Below are 13,012 nucleotides of genomic sequence, written 5' to 3'. Positions count from 1 at the left end.
TTTGGGGATGCTTGTGGTCTCGTGCAGAAGGGATGTGACCTAGCAGTTCGGGCTGGACTGCTCCTTTTCGGGTGGGACCAAGCCTGATTTGCATATGGTCTTTTCCCTTCTGTAATGGCTTGGCAGGCGAAGAAGGATGGTCTGGAGGGTGCCCAGAGCAATGCCAGTGGTTAAGATTCATTGTAAACCTTCCAGCCATCACCTCTTTGTTTTTGCTTTGTCACCCCGAATGGGACGGGTATGCCCAGAAGTGGGTCCCGTGCCTGCTGGGCTTAGAGACCCAAGCTACGCTTCACTGATGAGGCCCAACATGGCCGGAACATATTTGGGGATGCTTGCGGTCTCGTGCAGAAGGGATGTGACCTAGCAGTTCGGGCTGGACTGCCCCTTTTGGGGTGGGACCAAGCCTGATTTGCATATGGTCTTTCCCCTTCTGTAATGGCTTGGCAGGCGAAGAACGATGGTCTGGAGGGTCCCCACAGCAATGCCAGTGGTTAAGATTCATTCTAAACCTTCCAGCCATCCCCTCTTTGTTTTTGCTTTGTCACCCCGAGTGGGACGGGTATGCTCAGACGTGGCCTGTTGGGCCTAGAGACCCAAGCTACTCCTCACTGATGAGGCCCAACAAGGCCGAAACATATTTGGGGATGCTTGCGGTCTCGTGCAGAAGGGATGTGACCTAGCAGTTTGGGCTGGACTGCCCCTTTTGGGGTTGGACCAAGCCTGATTTGCATATGGTCTTCCCCTCTGTAATGGCTTGGCAGGCGAAGAACAATGGTATGGAGGGTGCCCAGACCAAAGCCAGTCGTTAAGATTAATTCTAAACCTTCCAGCCATCACCTCTTTGTTTTTGCTTTGTCACCCTGAGTGGGACGGGTATGCCCAGACGTGGGTCCCGTGCCTACTGGGCCTAGAGACCCAAGCTACGCCTCACTGATGAGGCCCAACAATGCCGAAACATATTTGGGGATGCTTGTGGTCTCGTGCAGAAGGGATGTGACCTAGCAGTTCGGGCTGGACTGCTCCTTTTCGGGTGGGACCAAGCCTGATTTGCATATGGTCTTTTCCCTTCTGTAATGGCTTGGCAGGCGAAGAAGGATGGTCTGGAGGGTGCCCAGAGCAATGCCAGTGGTTAAGATTCATTCTAAACCTTCCAGCCATCCCCTCTTTGTTTTTGCTTTGTCACCCCGAGTGGGACGGGTATGCCCAGAAGTGGGTCCCGTGCCTGCTGGGCTTAGAGACCCAAGCTACGCTTCACTGATGAGGCCCAACATGGCCGGAACATATTTGGGGATGCTTGTGGTCTCGTGCAGAAGGGATGTGACCTAGTAGTTCGGGCTGGACTGCCCCTTTTGTGGTGGGACCAAGCCTGATTTGCATATGGTCTTTCCCCTTCTGTACTGGCTTGGCAGGCGAGGAACGATGGTCTGGAGGGTGCCCAGAGCAATGCCAGTGGTTAAGATGCATTCTAAACCTTCCAGCCATCACCTCTTTGTTTTTGCTTTGTCACCCTGAGTGGGACGGGTATGCCCAGACGTGGGTCCCGTGCCTGCTGGGCCTAGCGACCCAAGCTACTCCTCACTGATGAGGCCCAACAAGGCTGAAACATATTTGGGGATGCTTGTGGTCTCGTGCAGAAGGGATGTGACCTAGCAGTTCGGGCTGGACTGCCCCTTTTGGGGTGGGACCAAGCCTGATTTGCATATGGTCTTTCCCCTTCTGTAATGGCTTGGCAGGCGAAGAACGATGGTCTGGAGGGTGCCCAGAGCAATGCCAGTGGTTAAGATTCATTCTAAACCTTCCAGCCATCCCCTCTTTGTTTTTGCTTTGTCACCCCGAGTGGGACGGGTATGCCCAGACGTGGCCTGCTGGGCCTAGAGACCCAAGCTACTCCTCACTGATGAGGCCCAACAAGGCCGAAACATATTTGGGGATGCTTGCGGTCTCGTGCAGAAGGGATGTGACCTAGCAGTTTGGGCTGGACTGCCCCTTTTGGGATGGGACCAAGCCTGATTTGCATATGGTCTTCCCCTCTGTAATGGCTTGGCAGGCGAAGAACGATGGTCTGGAGGGTGCCCAGAGCAATGCCAGTGGTTAAGATTCATTCTAAACCTTCCAGACATCACCTCTTTGTTTTTGCTTTATTTAATTAAGTCAATTTTCAGAGATTAATACTTTACATTCATATTCAAAGGGAATAAAGGGAGGGCAATATTTGTGTGCAATTTATCAATAGCAGGTTATATAAATAATAAATATGAGGTGGTAAATAAAAGACAGAGGGAAAAGTGGCATTAGATGGAGGTAAACTATCGCACCACCAAATTTCACGTTTTTAAGTAATGTGGAGGAGGTACTTTCAGCACTTGGCTAGAGGTACATCTTTCACTTTACCTAACAAAATGAAATAACTACCATGGGCAGAATTATCATCTGCTATAATTACTTCAAATCCCCCATGGAGTCCTATGGACTGTAAGAATGATCAATAACTCTATTCTGCCACGTTCATAGGCGGTGTTAGCCCGATTACAAAAGGCGGTAAGGGTATCTGAGTTTGGCAGTAATTCCTGAGGCCAGTGAAAGGTAAACAAGAGATCAGGAAAAAGGAGTAATACAGGCAGGGAAAATATGTCACCTTGCCCAAGCCACTGCATTGTTACTTTATTCACAGTATAAACAATGGATATCATAAAATTCAAACATGTTATGTTATTAGGATTTAGACTGCGCACTACTTATATTTGCTTGGTCCCCAGGCTCTCTGGCCAATTACAAAGAGTGGGTCGGTTTGGTTAGGTGCGGATAGAAGATATTTGTTTAATATTTGTAAAGATGCCTCTGCTTGCTAGGATATTCAGTCTTTTTTGGTCTAAAAGGACAGTTAGGCAAACGATCAGTTTACAGTGCCAAAGGGGATTAATGAATTGTTGAAATACAGTTTCATTCCTACTGCTGATCGTTAAAACATGGCAGAGTAGTACCAAAATATAGTAATGTCCAGACCTTCCTCCAAATGGCATAATTCCAGCAGGGCGATGGCAGTGTTGTGCTATGCCTCAATAAAAAAGGATGGATGGACACCAATACATAACTAGCCAGAACCTCATAATTCAGTTACTAAAAAAACAGACAAATTGATCAAGAAACACATCCTAAAAGAGTAACATTGCAGAGGAGAGTTTCTAAAATGGGAACAATGTTCCTTCGTCAAATCTTATATTCATGACATTTGTATTTGAAAAAGACATTAAAAAATGATAGACAGTTCCAATTGCCAGGTGTCTCTATACACTGCGGTTCCATGCTTTCGAGTCCATCTAATGTAAAAGGTATTGAGTGCTTCTACAATTTAAGGGAGTGCTATGATCAAGTGACTCATGACATGGAAAGTTTCAGGTTGTTAATTTCAGAGCAACATCTTATACACTTTGATCACTCTTTTTAAAACATAAAATGGTATTTAAGAAAATATATTGTGATATGTACCTGTTTCTAGACAGCCTACCAAGTAAACTGAAGATGTATAGACATGACTTAATGAGATAAAAACGTATGTGCCATGGATTTATCTCCATGACACAGCAGTCTACCATACATTAAAAATGCAAACCACAAAAGTACAGATAAATCAGAAACCAACCTTTACAGTAGGCCGATCAGAAAGCAGAGCCCCATCTTCACCATAGGTATATACTACAAAATCTTTGGATAAAAGTCCTCTGAAACAAAAAACACAAGAATACTGTTACGACTTCTATCTAAGTGCATACTACGAGATTGAGAAATTTACAACAGTAGGTCTCAAGATCTGCAAGTTGGGCAGGAAGGGCATATGTGAAGGTCTATCAGGGGATAGAGTGAGACGAGGGGAGTCTCCTCTTAGCAGAAGACACCCCCTCTCCAAAAAATGCAGAAGGGAGGCTTAAACAATGCACACTCAACTTGTGCCACAAACATGAGTCTATAGAACTTTGGTTCCAAAGTCTGTCCCTAAAACCCCATCTTGCAAAATTACTAAGGCTTCTGCAGCACAAACCCTCCACCATAGCAAACAATGCACGCCTGTGCATATGTCCTTCATTGTCTGCAGCCCTTTCCCTGTTCCTCATCCAGCCTTTGAAAATATGAGTCTAGAAACAAGCTCAGTAACAGAGGCCAATTATGAAGCAAAGCTGCCAGAACGAGGGCAACAGATTGAAACCACCCCATTCCCTACAGCTTTAAAAGTGACTTCCTCTTTTTCATCACCATCCTCCTACACTTGGGTTCTCCAGACAACTTTACTAAAGGCTAATCATTAGCACCCTGGACAAGGACCTTAACAGGCTGCTCCAAACCCAGAGTGACTTTTGTTGACAGACCTGTTTTCCATGTTGTTGTAAACAACACTAAAAATGGATCACAACAGGGATCAGGAGAAGAAGGTAGGTTTTGTATTTGTATTTTGTTGCTAAGTAAAGACTTCAGCACACACGTCTTGCAATCGTGGGTATGAATGGCATTAATAACTGAACTGGATAGCGGTTCGGCCCATCTCATAAAGGCACTGCCACCCACCTTACTTTGGTCCTTAACTTGGCCACCAGTTGTCATCAGCAGAGTCGGCCTACTGGCCAAGGAATTAATGCCCCAATAAACTAACAGTCATGGGCAATTTTAATTTAAGGCATTTCTTCATGCCTTGCATACCACTACAAAAATACAAAATCAAACGTCATTGAACTTGTATCACATTTTCACTCAATTCCTCATAAGCCAGGGTATATGTTTGATATCCTTTCTTTGGATCCCAATTCGAAGCACCTTGAAGTCACTAGCTTGCATGGTTGTATTATTTGCTTGTGTTCGTTTAAATTCCAGTAACCATCTAATAGGTAGGCACAAGTCTGTAATTACCATATGAAACTTGAACAATCTCACTATAAATACCTTGTCAGGCTGATTGGTTTTTAACACTTGGCCTAGAAGTAATGTTTGTTTACATTCTCTAATTGCTCTTTTCTTCAACCACTAAGCCTAATATCCATAAAGCCATACAGCACCTGCAAACTGAAAAAGATCAGAGTATTATTGATCCTCACTTAAAATTGAATGTTTTGTATGAAGTCTCTAAATACATTAGATTTGTGATGCTTCACGTCTCAATATTAGAACTCAACACAAACAAATGACAACAGCGTGTGCACAGTTTTTAGGAACCACTGACTTGTTCTTTTCCAGGTGAAGAACATATTCTTTCCCTTCGATTTGAATAAGATAAGACACCAGATCCTGAGAATTAAAAGAGAAAAAACATTTACATTAGAAATAATGAAAGAGAATACCTAAAGCAGTTAACTCTATAACTTAGAATTAAAGATATTTTCTCAATGTAAGCAACCTGTTATGGACACAGTAGGAATTGCAGAAATCTTCAAAATCTACTTTCAACTGAAAAAAACAACAACAATAAAATCACTGTGCCTATGTTGGAAAAAACAACTACTTGTGTTTGTTCAACAAATTACAACAGTCGTCTGAAAATATGCATTCTTTGGGTAAACTGACAAAACTCTGATTTACAATGACATTGACAATCTTTTTATTAAACTCCTGAAAAGTAAATCCCAAAAATTCATAAGAGTATTGTGGGATGTACTGACCCACTAGGTTCTGCCCTGCGACATCACTGTGTGCTAGTGGCACCAGAACCAGCAAAATGGCCGCAAAAAGCACTATGCACGCTAAACCTCTGAAAATTGTGCAGTGAAACCGGAAAAGATGGCTGCCAATCTACATTGCCTGTGTCAGTGGTGGAACAGGAGACCACACCGCTGAAATCTGTCATTGGGCTGCCACAGAGTGCAAATGGAAACTACATGAAAGGCAGAGCTTTATTGCCAGGAAACCCAGAAGCGCTCTGGAATCCTTTTTTTTCCCCTTGGTTGCTGAAATTACAAAATAATGGTTCCAAGCATCAGAGAATATCCAACATCCTTGCTGGGTGTTACCCGTCACATTATTTAAGGAATCCACATGATCACACAATGTCAGGAAAAGCAGAATCCATCATCAGAATACACACATTAAAAAGTGTGCGTGTCTGTGAAAATCTGTCAAATATGTGTGCAGTACCATCGGCCGCCTGTATGAGAGCTGTCATTTAAGTGCATTAGAAGTTTAAACGTGTGCAGTTAAAACCAAATGGTTGGAATTAAGTGACTTGCCATCAAAAGTGATATAGGTTGCAACTATTTAATCTCTATGTTTTAAAAGACTGGAATTAGAGTTCTGTTTGCCTGTTTTTAAAATTATAAGTTTATTTTAATCAAAGAAAGATTTAAACAAAGTGATTTTTAAAGTCAGCCTGATGCCAGCGAAAGAACTACAAAGCAAATTCCACAGCTTGCCCCAACAAAAGGCACCTCCCTTCTGCTCTCTGGCCCAGGAACTCACATTCAGGTGTTAATGAAGAGGGGAGGAGATTTGAGCTGCTGCTCCTGGGAGAGACAAAGGACTTCCTTGATTGAAAAGATATGCAGATGCAAGTGTCAACAGAAGCCCCTGCCAGAGGAAAGAGGCAGGGATTGCTCTTGAGCCACCAGAAACTTTGGGGACGGGAACAGACAGTTTTGTTTATTCTTAAAGCACAGAAAAGTATATTTTTGAAAAGGACTGACAAAGGACTGTGTGAATTTGTAAAAATTGGAAAATTACAGTATTGTTAATGTGAAATTTTTGGTCATGTTTTAAAAGTACTCAGAACTCTGTGCTATTTTCAGGGACATGACTGCAGAATGTGTGGTTGTGTAGCAATTGTATTGATGCCAGGAACATGAAACTTCATATGATTATGCCCAGATATCATGCGCACATATGTGTAAAATTGTGGACAAATCTGACATTGGGTATCAGACCAAAAGTGCGAAAAATTGCCAAATCTAGACCCAAGCTCTCACTGCGGCAGGGCTCGGATGAATACTTGCTCCACAAAATCTGTGATATAAACATGCTATTGCTATCAAGTTTGTAAAATTGTAAATATGTGTTATATGAAAAGTAGATTTCATGTGCACAAACAGAGGGGAGGTTTCCTTGGATCATAAAACACATCGTCATTATGACACTCTATTTTCTTCTCAAATCAAGGGAGAGGAAAGACCCTAACCAATAGAATACCTAGGGGTGTGCCTAGTAGAATTCAGCATACCCACCCTTTAGGAAATATATAAATAGAGACAGCTTAGGACCTAGAGACACACACATTCACCCACCAACCGATTGCTGGCAGAGCACTTTGCAAGAGAAATCCATATTCCAGATTCCAGACTCCTGACTCCAGAAATTTGAAAGCAGAAAGGCCCATTTCCAAAGCTGAACCCTTCTCAGCCTGGCCTTTAAAAATCCAGAACCAGATTTTACCCCAGACCTGTAAGAGGAACAAAAGAACAGCCTGGCTGTGCTGTTGCTGCTTTCTTGCTAAGAATTCTTGCCAGAATCCAAAGAGCCAAACCAGTAGAGCCGAGCTGTGACCAGATAGCTGCGAACCAGAACCCGTCAGATCCAGTCCAGTCCCACCGTGCTGATTGCAGAACCAGAGCCTTGAGTCCAGTCCGGTGTGCTAGCTGAATTCCTGTCCAGAAAGTATCCCTTACCAGATCCCTGACGGATCCATTCCAAACATTGGTAGTGAGTGTCCATAGCATAGGATTGTCATAGCATATGTACTGTCCATAAGGGTGGACAGTCATAATGTCGACAGTAAAAATGTCGACAGTCAAAATTTCGAAAAATAAATGTCGAAAAAAATAATGTCGACAAACAATAATGTCGACATCTTTTCGATATTTTTTCGAAATTTTGATTGTTTATTGTATGAATAAATAAATATATATAACTGAGATTTGTTGAGTATGAGGGGCGGGGTGTGGGGTGGTGGCAGGGGGGTGTTGGGTGAGGGGGGGTTGGGGGGGACCCCCCATAATAAATGATACTCTTTTTATTTATTTAATTATCGAATAAATAAATAAATAAATATATATATAATTAGTATGTGTTGAGTATGAGGGGTGGGAGGGTGGTGGTGGGGGTGTGGGGGGGGTTGCAGGGGGGTGTTGGGTGAGGTGTTGATAGTTCTAAGTGACATTTTGTTTGTCAACATTTTTTTTTCTAAAAAATGACTTTTTACATTATAAGTATATGATGTCGACATTATTGTTTTCGACATTTTTTTTTCGACATTTTTGAAATTATGACTATAAACCATCCATAAGTCATCCCTATCCAAACCCATTCTCTTATATCCAGAACTGTATTGTTAGAATATTTTGTCTTGCCTGAACATTTTCTCTTACCCTATAGTCCTTTGTAATAGTAGTGTTAAAATAATCTTTGCGCTGATATATATTCTGAAGAAAGGTGAGCATCTCGGCAGGGCAAACCAACCAGTGATATCCTGGGCTGGTGGCTGCACTGTAGTGTAGTTTGCATCTTCATAGTCTCCCCTAGTGTAAAGAAACCTTGTTTGTTCATTTTAAAAAGCGCATTCTAGTTTTGCTATTTTGACTCTTTCTGAAAAATAACGACCTCCACAAAAACCTTCATAATTTCTTCACCGTTTATGCTAGAAACAAAATTTAAGAGTCTACTTGAAGCTAACATCCTCAGCTTTCCAACGAACCCAGAACCGGATCCCTACGATTGCAGAACAACAACTTATAGTTGTTCCTCAATCGCGCTTACTGTGCGCGGAAAAGTTTGCAGTGAATTTTTTTCGATTGGCTCAAATCTATCACGTGTGAAATAGCTGTTTATTGCATCCGACCTCAGAATTAAGTTTCCAACCTGCTAGTTACTCAATAATCATTGCTAGTGATGTCTGATACCCTACAAAGCGGCTCCCACTAGTATTGAAACCTTTTTAGTGAATTAAATCAATTTTCAGTGTTTTTACCATTCCATTCAAAGCCAAATTCATAACCATTTTGACAAGTTTGCAATCAATTCTGTTTTATCTGTGTTTGTTGGGGGAAATTGGGATTGATACTATTTCGTTGAATTTTGTATTCCTGGAACCTGTCTTCTCTCCTTCCATCTCTTTATCTTATATTGGGGGGATTGAGTAGTGTGCAGGGGGAAAAAGTAATCACATTGCATTTTGATTGAACCCACACAAAGTATTATTCTATGCTGCATTATTTTTCTATCAATTCTCTGTGTGATAAAAGAGATTTATTGTGACATCACCCCATTGGTGATCATTGTATAACCATTAAAGTAGTGTGATATATATATTGTGAAATACTTAAAATAAATATTTTAACTTTGCAAAACAGCCTGCTTCCTGGTTCAGTGTGACCGGGGGGGATTCAAAGAGAGGGGCGTGATATATGGGTACATCATTCAGAAATAAAATAACTTATAGACATAAATAAATAATGAAGGGTTTCAATTGTGCATCCCACACTAGGCATTGACTTAGGTGAAGTGCCGGGTTGAAATCACTTACAAGATTGGGGGCTTGTGCGCCGGGATTTCTGAATTAGACATACCACTTGTGACAGTCTAATACAGTATGCTAACTGACGGGGTACATAAACCCTGTTGGGCTACCACGCTGTACTACACTGTGAAAAGCACCCCTCAATAGGAACGCTCTAAGGAACTAGTCTGTTTTGCAAAAGTAAAATAAACTCCTGTAAATCAGAAAGGAAATTAATATTTCCAGAATGGCGACCTTGGTAGAAATCAATATGGCTAAAGAACACCTACTGCATAAACTATTTGTCAGGGGTGAATGGACAGAGCCGGATCAGATTGTGTGGTTGCAGGGAATTAAAGAGCAGGCCACTGCAACATGATTAGACATATGGCAAGATCAGGGTCCATTACATATGGCACTGAGTGAACTGTATATGGCCCCGAAGGTAAAGAAGGAGCAAAGTAAGATTGCCAAAATAGCAGCATATCTGTACCTCCATATTGGAGCAATACAGGACAAATATGCCAAAGGCCAAGATCTGGCAAACAAGCAACTGCAAGCATTAGAAAAAGCCCCAACCGATCTGGACTCTGCAGAGCAAAGGCTGCAGAGGAGCCATGAATCAGAAAATGAAATCAGGCAGTATCTGAAAAAAATAAAAGAAGATATGGGTATCCTGCAGCAGGAGAAGGTAGAGCAGGATACCAAAATGCTGGCCTTGCAGAAGGAGTACCAAGAAAGTTTGGACTCTCTACTGCAGAGCCAGAAAAAGCTGGATCAGCAAATAAACTTTAATAGAGCATGCGCAGAGCAGGTAGTCACCCTGCATAGCCGCCTAAACAAAGAAAAAGAAGAGAATAATAAACTAATTCTCAAAGACCTGGACACCCAGGCAGAATTTGATGAAGAGCGCCAGAAAGCTGGTGCGCTCCAAAGACAGAGGGATGAGGCTCTTGTTCAGGAAAGGGACACCTTAGGCCAGGAGGTCAGTTATTTAAAAGAGAAGATAGAAGAAAATCACCTGGCCCTTCCGAGACTGGGTGACCTCCAAAAAGACCATGAAAAACTGTTAGAGCACACCAGGAGGGTGGAAGATGTACTAGCAAGGAAGGACCAGGCCAGTATGGACAGGACTCAGGAGGTAACCCTCCTGCAGCAAAAACTGGCCCAGTACTCTAAAACGACACAGGAAGCACAGAGAGACAATGAGGCTTTCTGTGAGAAGAACGACAGGCTCCACAGACAGGTAGCTATGCAAGAACAAATGATAGAAACTAGCAAAGCCTTGATAGAGGAACAGAAAGCTCAGGTTCTTGCATGGCAACAGGGAGCAGGGGCTGGCAGAGATGAGGTTTGCTGGGAAAGGGAAACACTTGAGCATAACTTCAGGAACCCTAGTACCAGAGGCCTTCATCTCTTCCAATCCCTGAACTCTGCCAACCCCATGTCCACTGGCGCACATGAGCCAAGGGCCACGGGGATGGCAGACTTTAATTCAATGAGGACTATGGGGCTCATAGATCAGCACCTCCCAGGAATGGATGGGCGGGCATCTGGGTATGGGTTCCCAAGTACTGTCAAAATTAGTGGGGAACTCCATGAGAGTAGGCCCACTAAGGGCACCCTGAAAACCTCTGCCCAGCTAGGACAGTGGGGGGGTTCTCATCAAATCCTGGGAGTAAGGAGGAATCAGAAGACTCCTCTGGACAACCCAGGACACAGGAAACTAGGCCCCCACATTTCGCCAGCCATTCCCAGGCTCGCAGAATCTGGGAGAGCCTAGAAGACAAGACGGGCACCTATGGTAGCAGTGCCTGAGTCAGAGGAGGAGTGGACCAGGGTCACCCGAACCAAAAAGGCCAACAAGGTAAAAAGGGCCTTACTCAAGGATCCCCTAAAACAAATCAAATCGATAAGGAGCGTCATCACGCCTTATCATAAGAACGCGAAATATTCAGTTTGGGAGCACCTCTTTGAACAGATGATGGAAACTTTCCATTTGAAGGACAGCCAAAGCTGTATTCAATATGTGAAATGGACCTTCTCTCCCGAGTACTCCAGTTTATTTGCGGGGCTGGAGGACCAGAATCATTCTAGATGGTCCACCTATAGGGCAGCCATCTTGAAACATTTTTCTGTGCACAGGAATCCTCAGGAGGCTAGCAAGGCAGCCTATAGCTTGCAATGTGGGGAAGATCAGGCCCCACAAGAATTTGTTCAAGAATGAAAGCGTGCCTTTCCGCAGACCACTAGAAGGGTGCACACTGACAGCAAAGTTTGTGAATACTTTCTTCCACGCTCTCCCCAAGAACATCATGACCCAGCTAGTGAGAGACTTTCACAAGAAAAGATTACTAGACTGGGTCATTGAACAAGCCACGCGCATTTATGAAGTGCAAAAGCCAGAGGAAAACAAAAACAATCCAAAAAGCCCCAAAACAACCAACACCCCTGCTGCTGCTAAGGTGGCAGAGGTGAAGGTTGCCCCCTTTTAGATTTAGAGATGGGGGGCCTAGAAACCTGCCTGCACAGAATCAAAGCAACCGCAAGCCCAGAAGGCCCCGGGCCAATCACAAACAGGGAGCCAGGGAGGCAATCACAAAAATGGGACCCCTAACTCCCCTGACTACATCAGGCCCAGCTACAAGGGGAACATACCCATCCTGGGTTATATTTGGACTCCTCCAGCCCGAGGGGGGGATCCAACCAAACACCAGCTAACCCAGGGAATTTCCCTCCTCACTTCTCCCAGGAGGGCAGTAATCCCCCAAATACTGGACAGAATTTCTTCCCGAGGTAAAGCAAAACTTTCAACCCCAAAACAATCCATCCTTCTTTCCCCACTTTCCTGAGCCCAGGCAACCCAATCCGGGAGAGGGGAGGCTAAGGGTGGAGGGGTACCCACATTTTCCAAACCCGGGGTATTTTGGGAGAAGGGATAGCTACCCTTCCCGGTATCAGCCCAGGGGAGACATGAGAGCCCTGTATAAGCCTGAGCGGGTGTCACAACTAGAGCACCAGGTCCAAAACATGGCACAGGATCTGGGTCGCATGCTGAGGGCTCAACAGAACCCTCAGATGAACATGGCAGCACAGAATGCCTCAAACCCAGGACCTGGCGCTCCAGAGCAATGCCAGGGGAAGAACCCTGACAACCCACTGGTTCCCAGGGAGGAGGCACAAGGGGAAGGGGGTGTAAAGCCTTGGAGGAAGCTTCCTTCCCCACTTGTAAAAAGCCCCTGGAAACCCAGGAACCGGAACCAAAATCTCCTGCCCCTGAAAGTCTGCCACCCAAGGAGCAGAGAGGGAGTAGAAGAAATAAAGAGCCCAAAAAGACCCATTTTGAGGAGGAGGTACAAATCTTCCAATTTAAAGGAGCGGGATCCTCAGAGGATCCTGGGAAATGGATCTTCTCCTTCAGAGATGGGGGAACTCCTCCCAAAGAAAGATGGGTCCCAAAGGATCCAAATCCAGACTGGGTAGATGTGGGGACTGAGTTAGCACCGCCCATCATCAAACCCCAGGATCATCAGCATGGAAATCCCCTGG

At 44.1% G+C, this 13,012-nt stretch overlaps 1 protein-coding gene across 2 annotated transcripts in view; it reads right to left on the bottom strand.

Annotated features, from left to right (window-relative positions):
* ADAM9 (ADAM metallopeptidase domain 9) overlaps nucleotides 1-13,012 on the bottom strand; it is a 1,404,333-nt gene that overhangs the window by 1,122,059 nt on the left and 269,262 nt on the right. For both annotated transcript variants that reach the window (XM_069617919.1, XM_069617920.1), the window contains exons 3-4: nucleotides 5,210-5,274; nucleotides 3,644-3,722 (exon numbers count right to left, since the gene is read on the bottom strand). In XM_069617919.1, the coding sequence (XP_069474020.1) occupies nucleotides 3,644-3,722; nucleotides 5,210-5,274 (144 nt within the window). The remainder of the gene's footprint in view (nucleotides 1-3,643; nucleotides 3,723-5,209; nucleotides 5,275-13,012) is intronic.

This window comes from Ambystoma mexicanum, chromosome 10, assembly GCF_040938575.1.
Source record: "Ambystoma mexicanum isolate Mex_15411 chromosome 10, UKY_AmexF1_1, whole genome shotgun sequence".
Classification (NCBI taxonomy): Eukaryota; Metazoa; Chordata; class Amphibia; order Caudata; family Ambystomatidae; genus Ambystoma; species Ambystoma mexicanum.
Note: the sequence above shows the minus strand (reverse complement) of the source record. Positions and strands in the feature narration are given on the sequence as shown.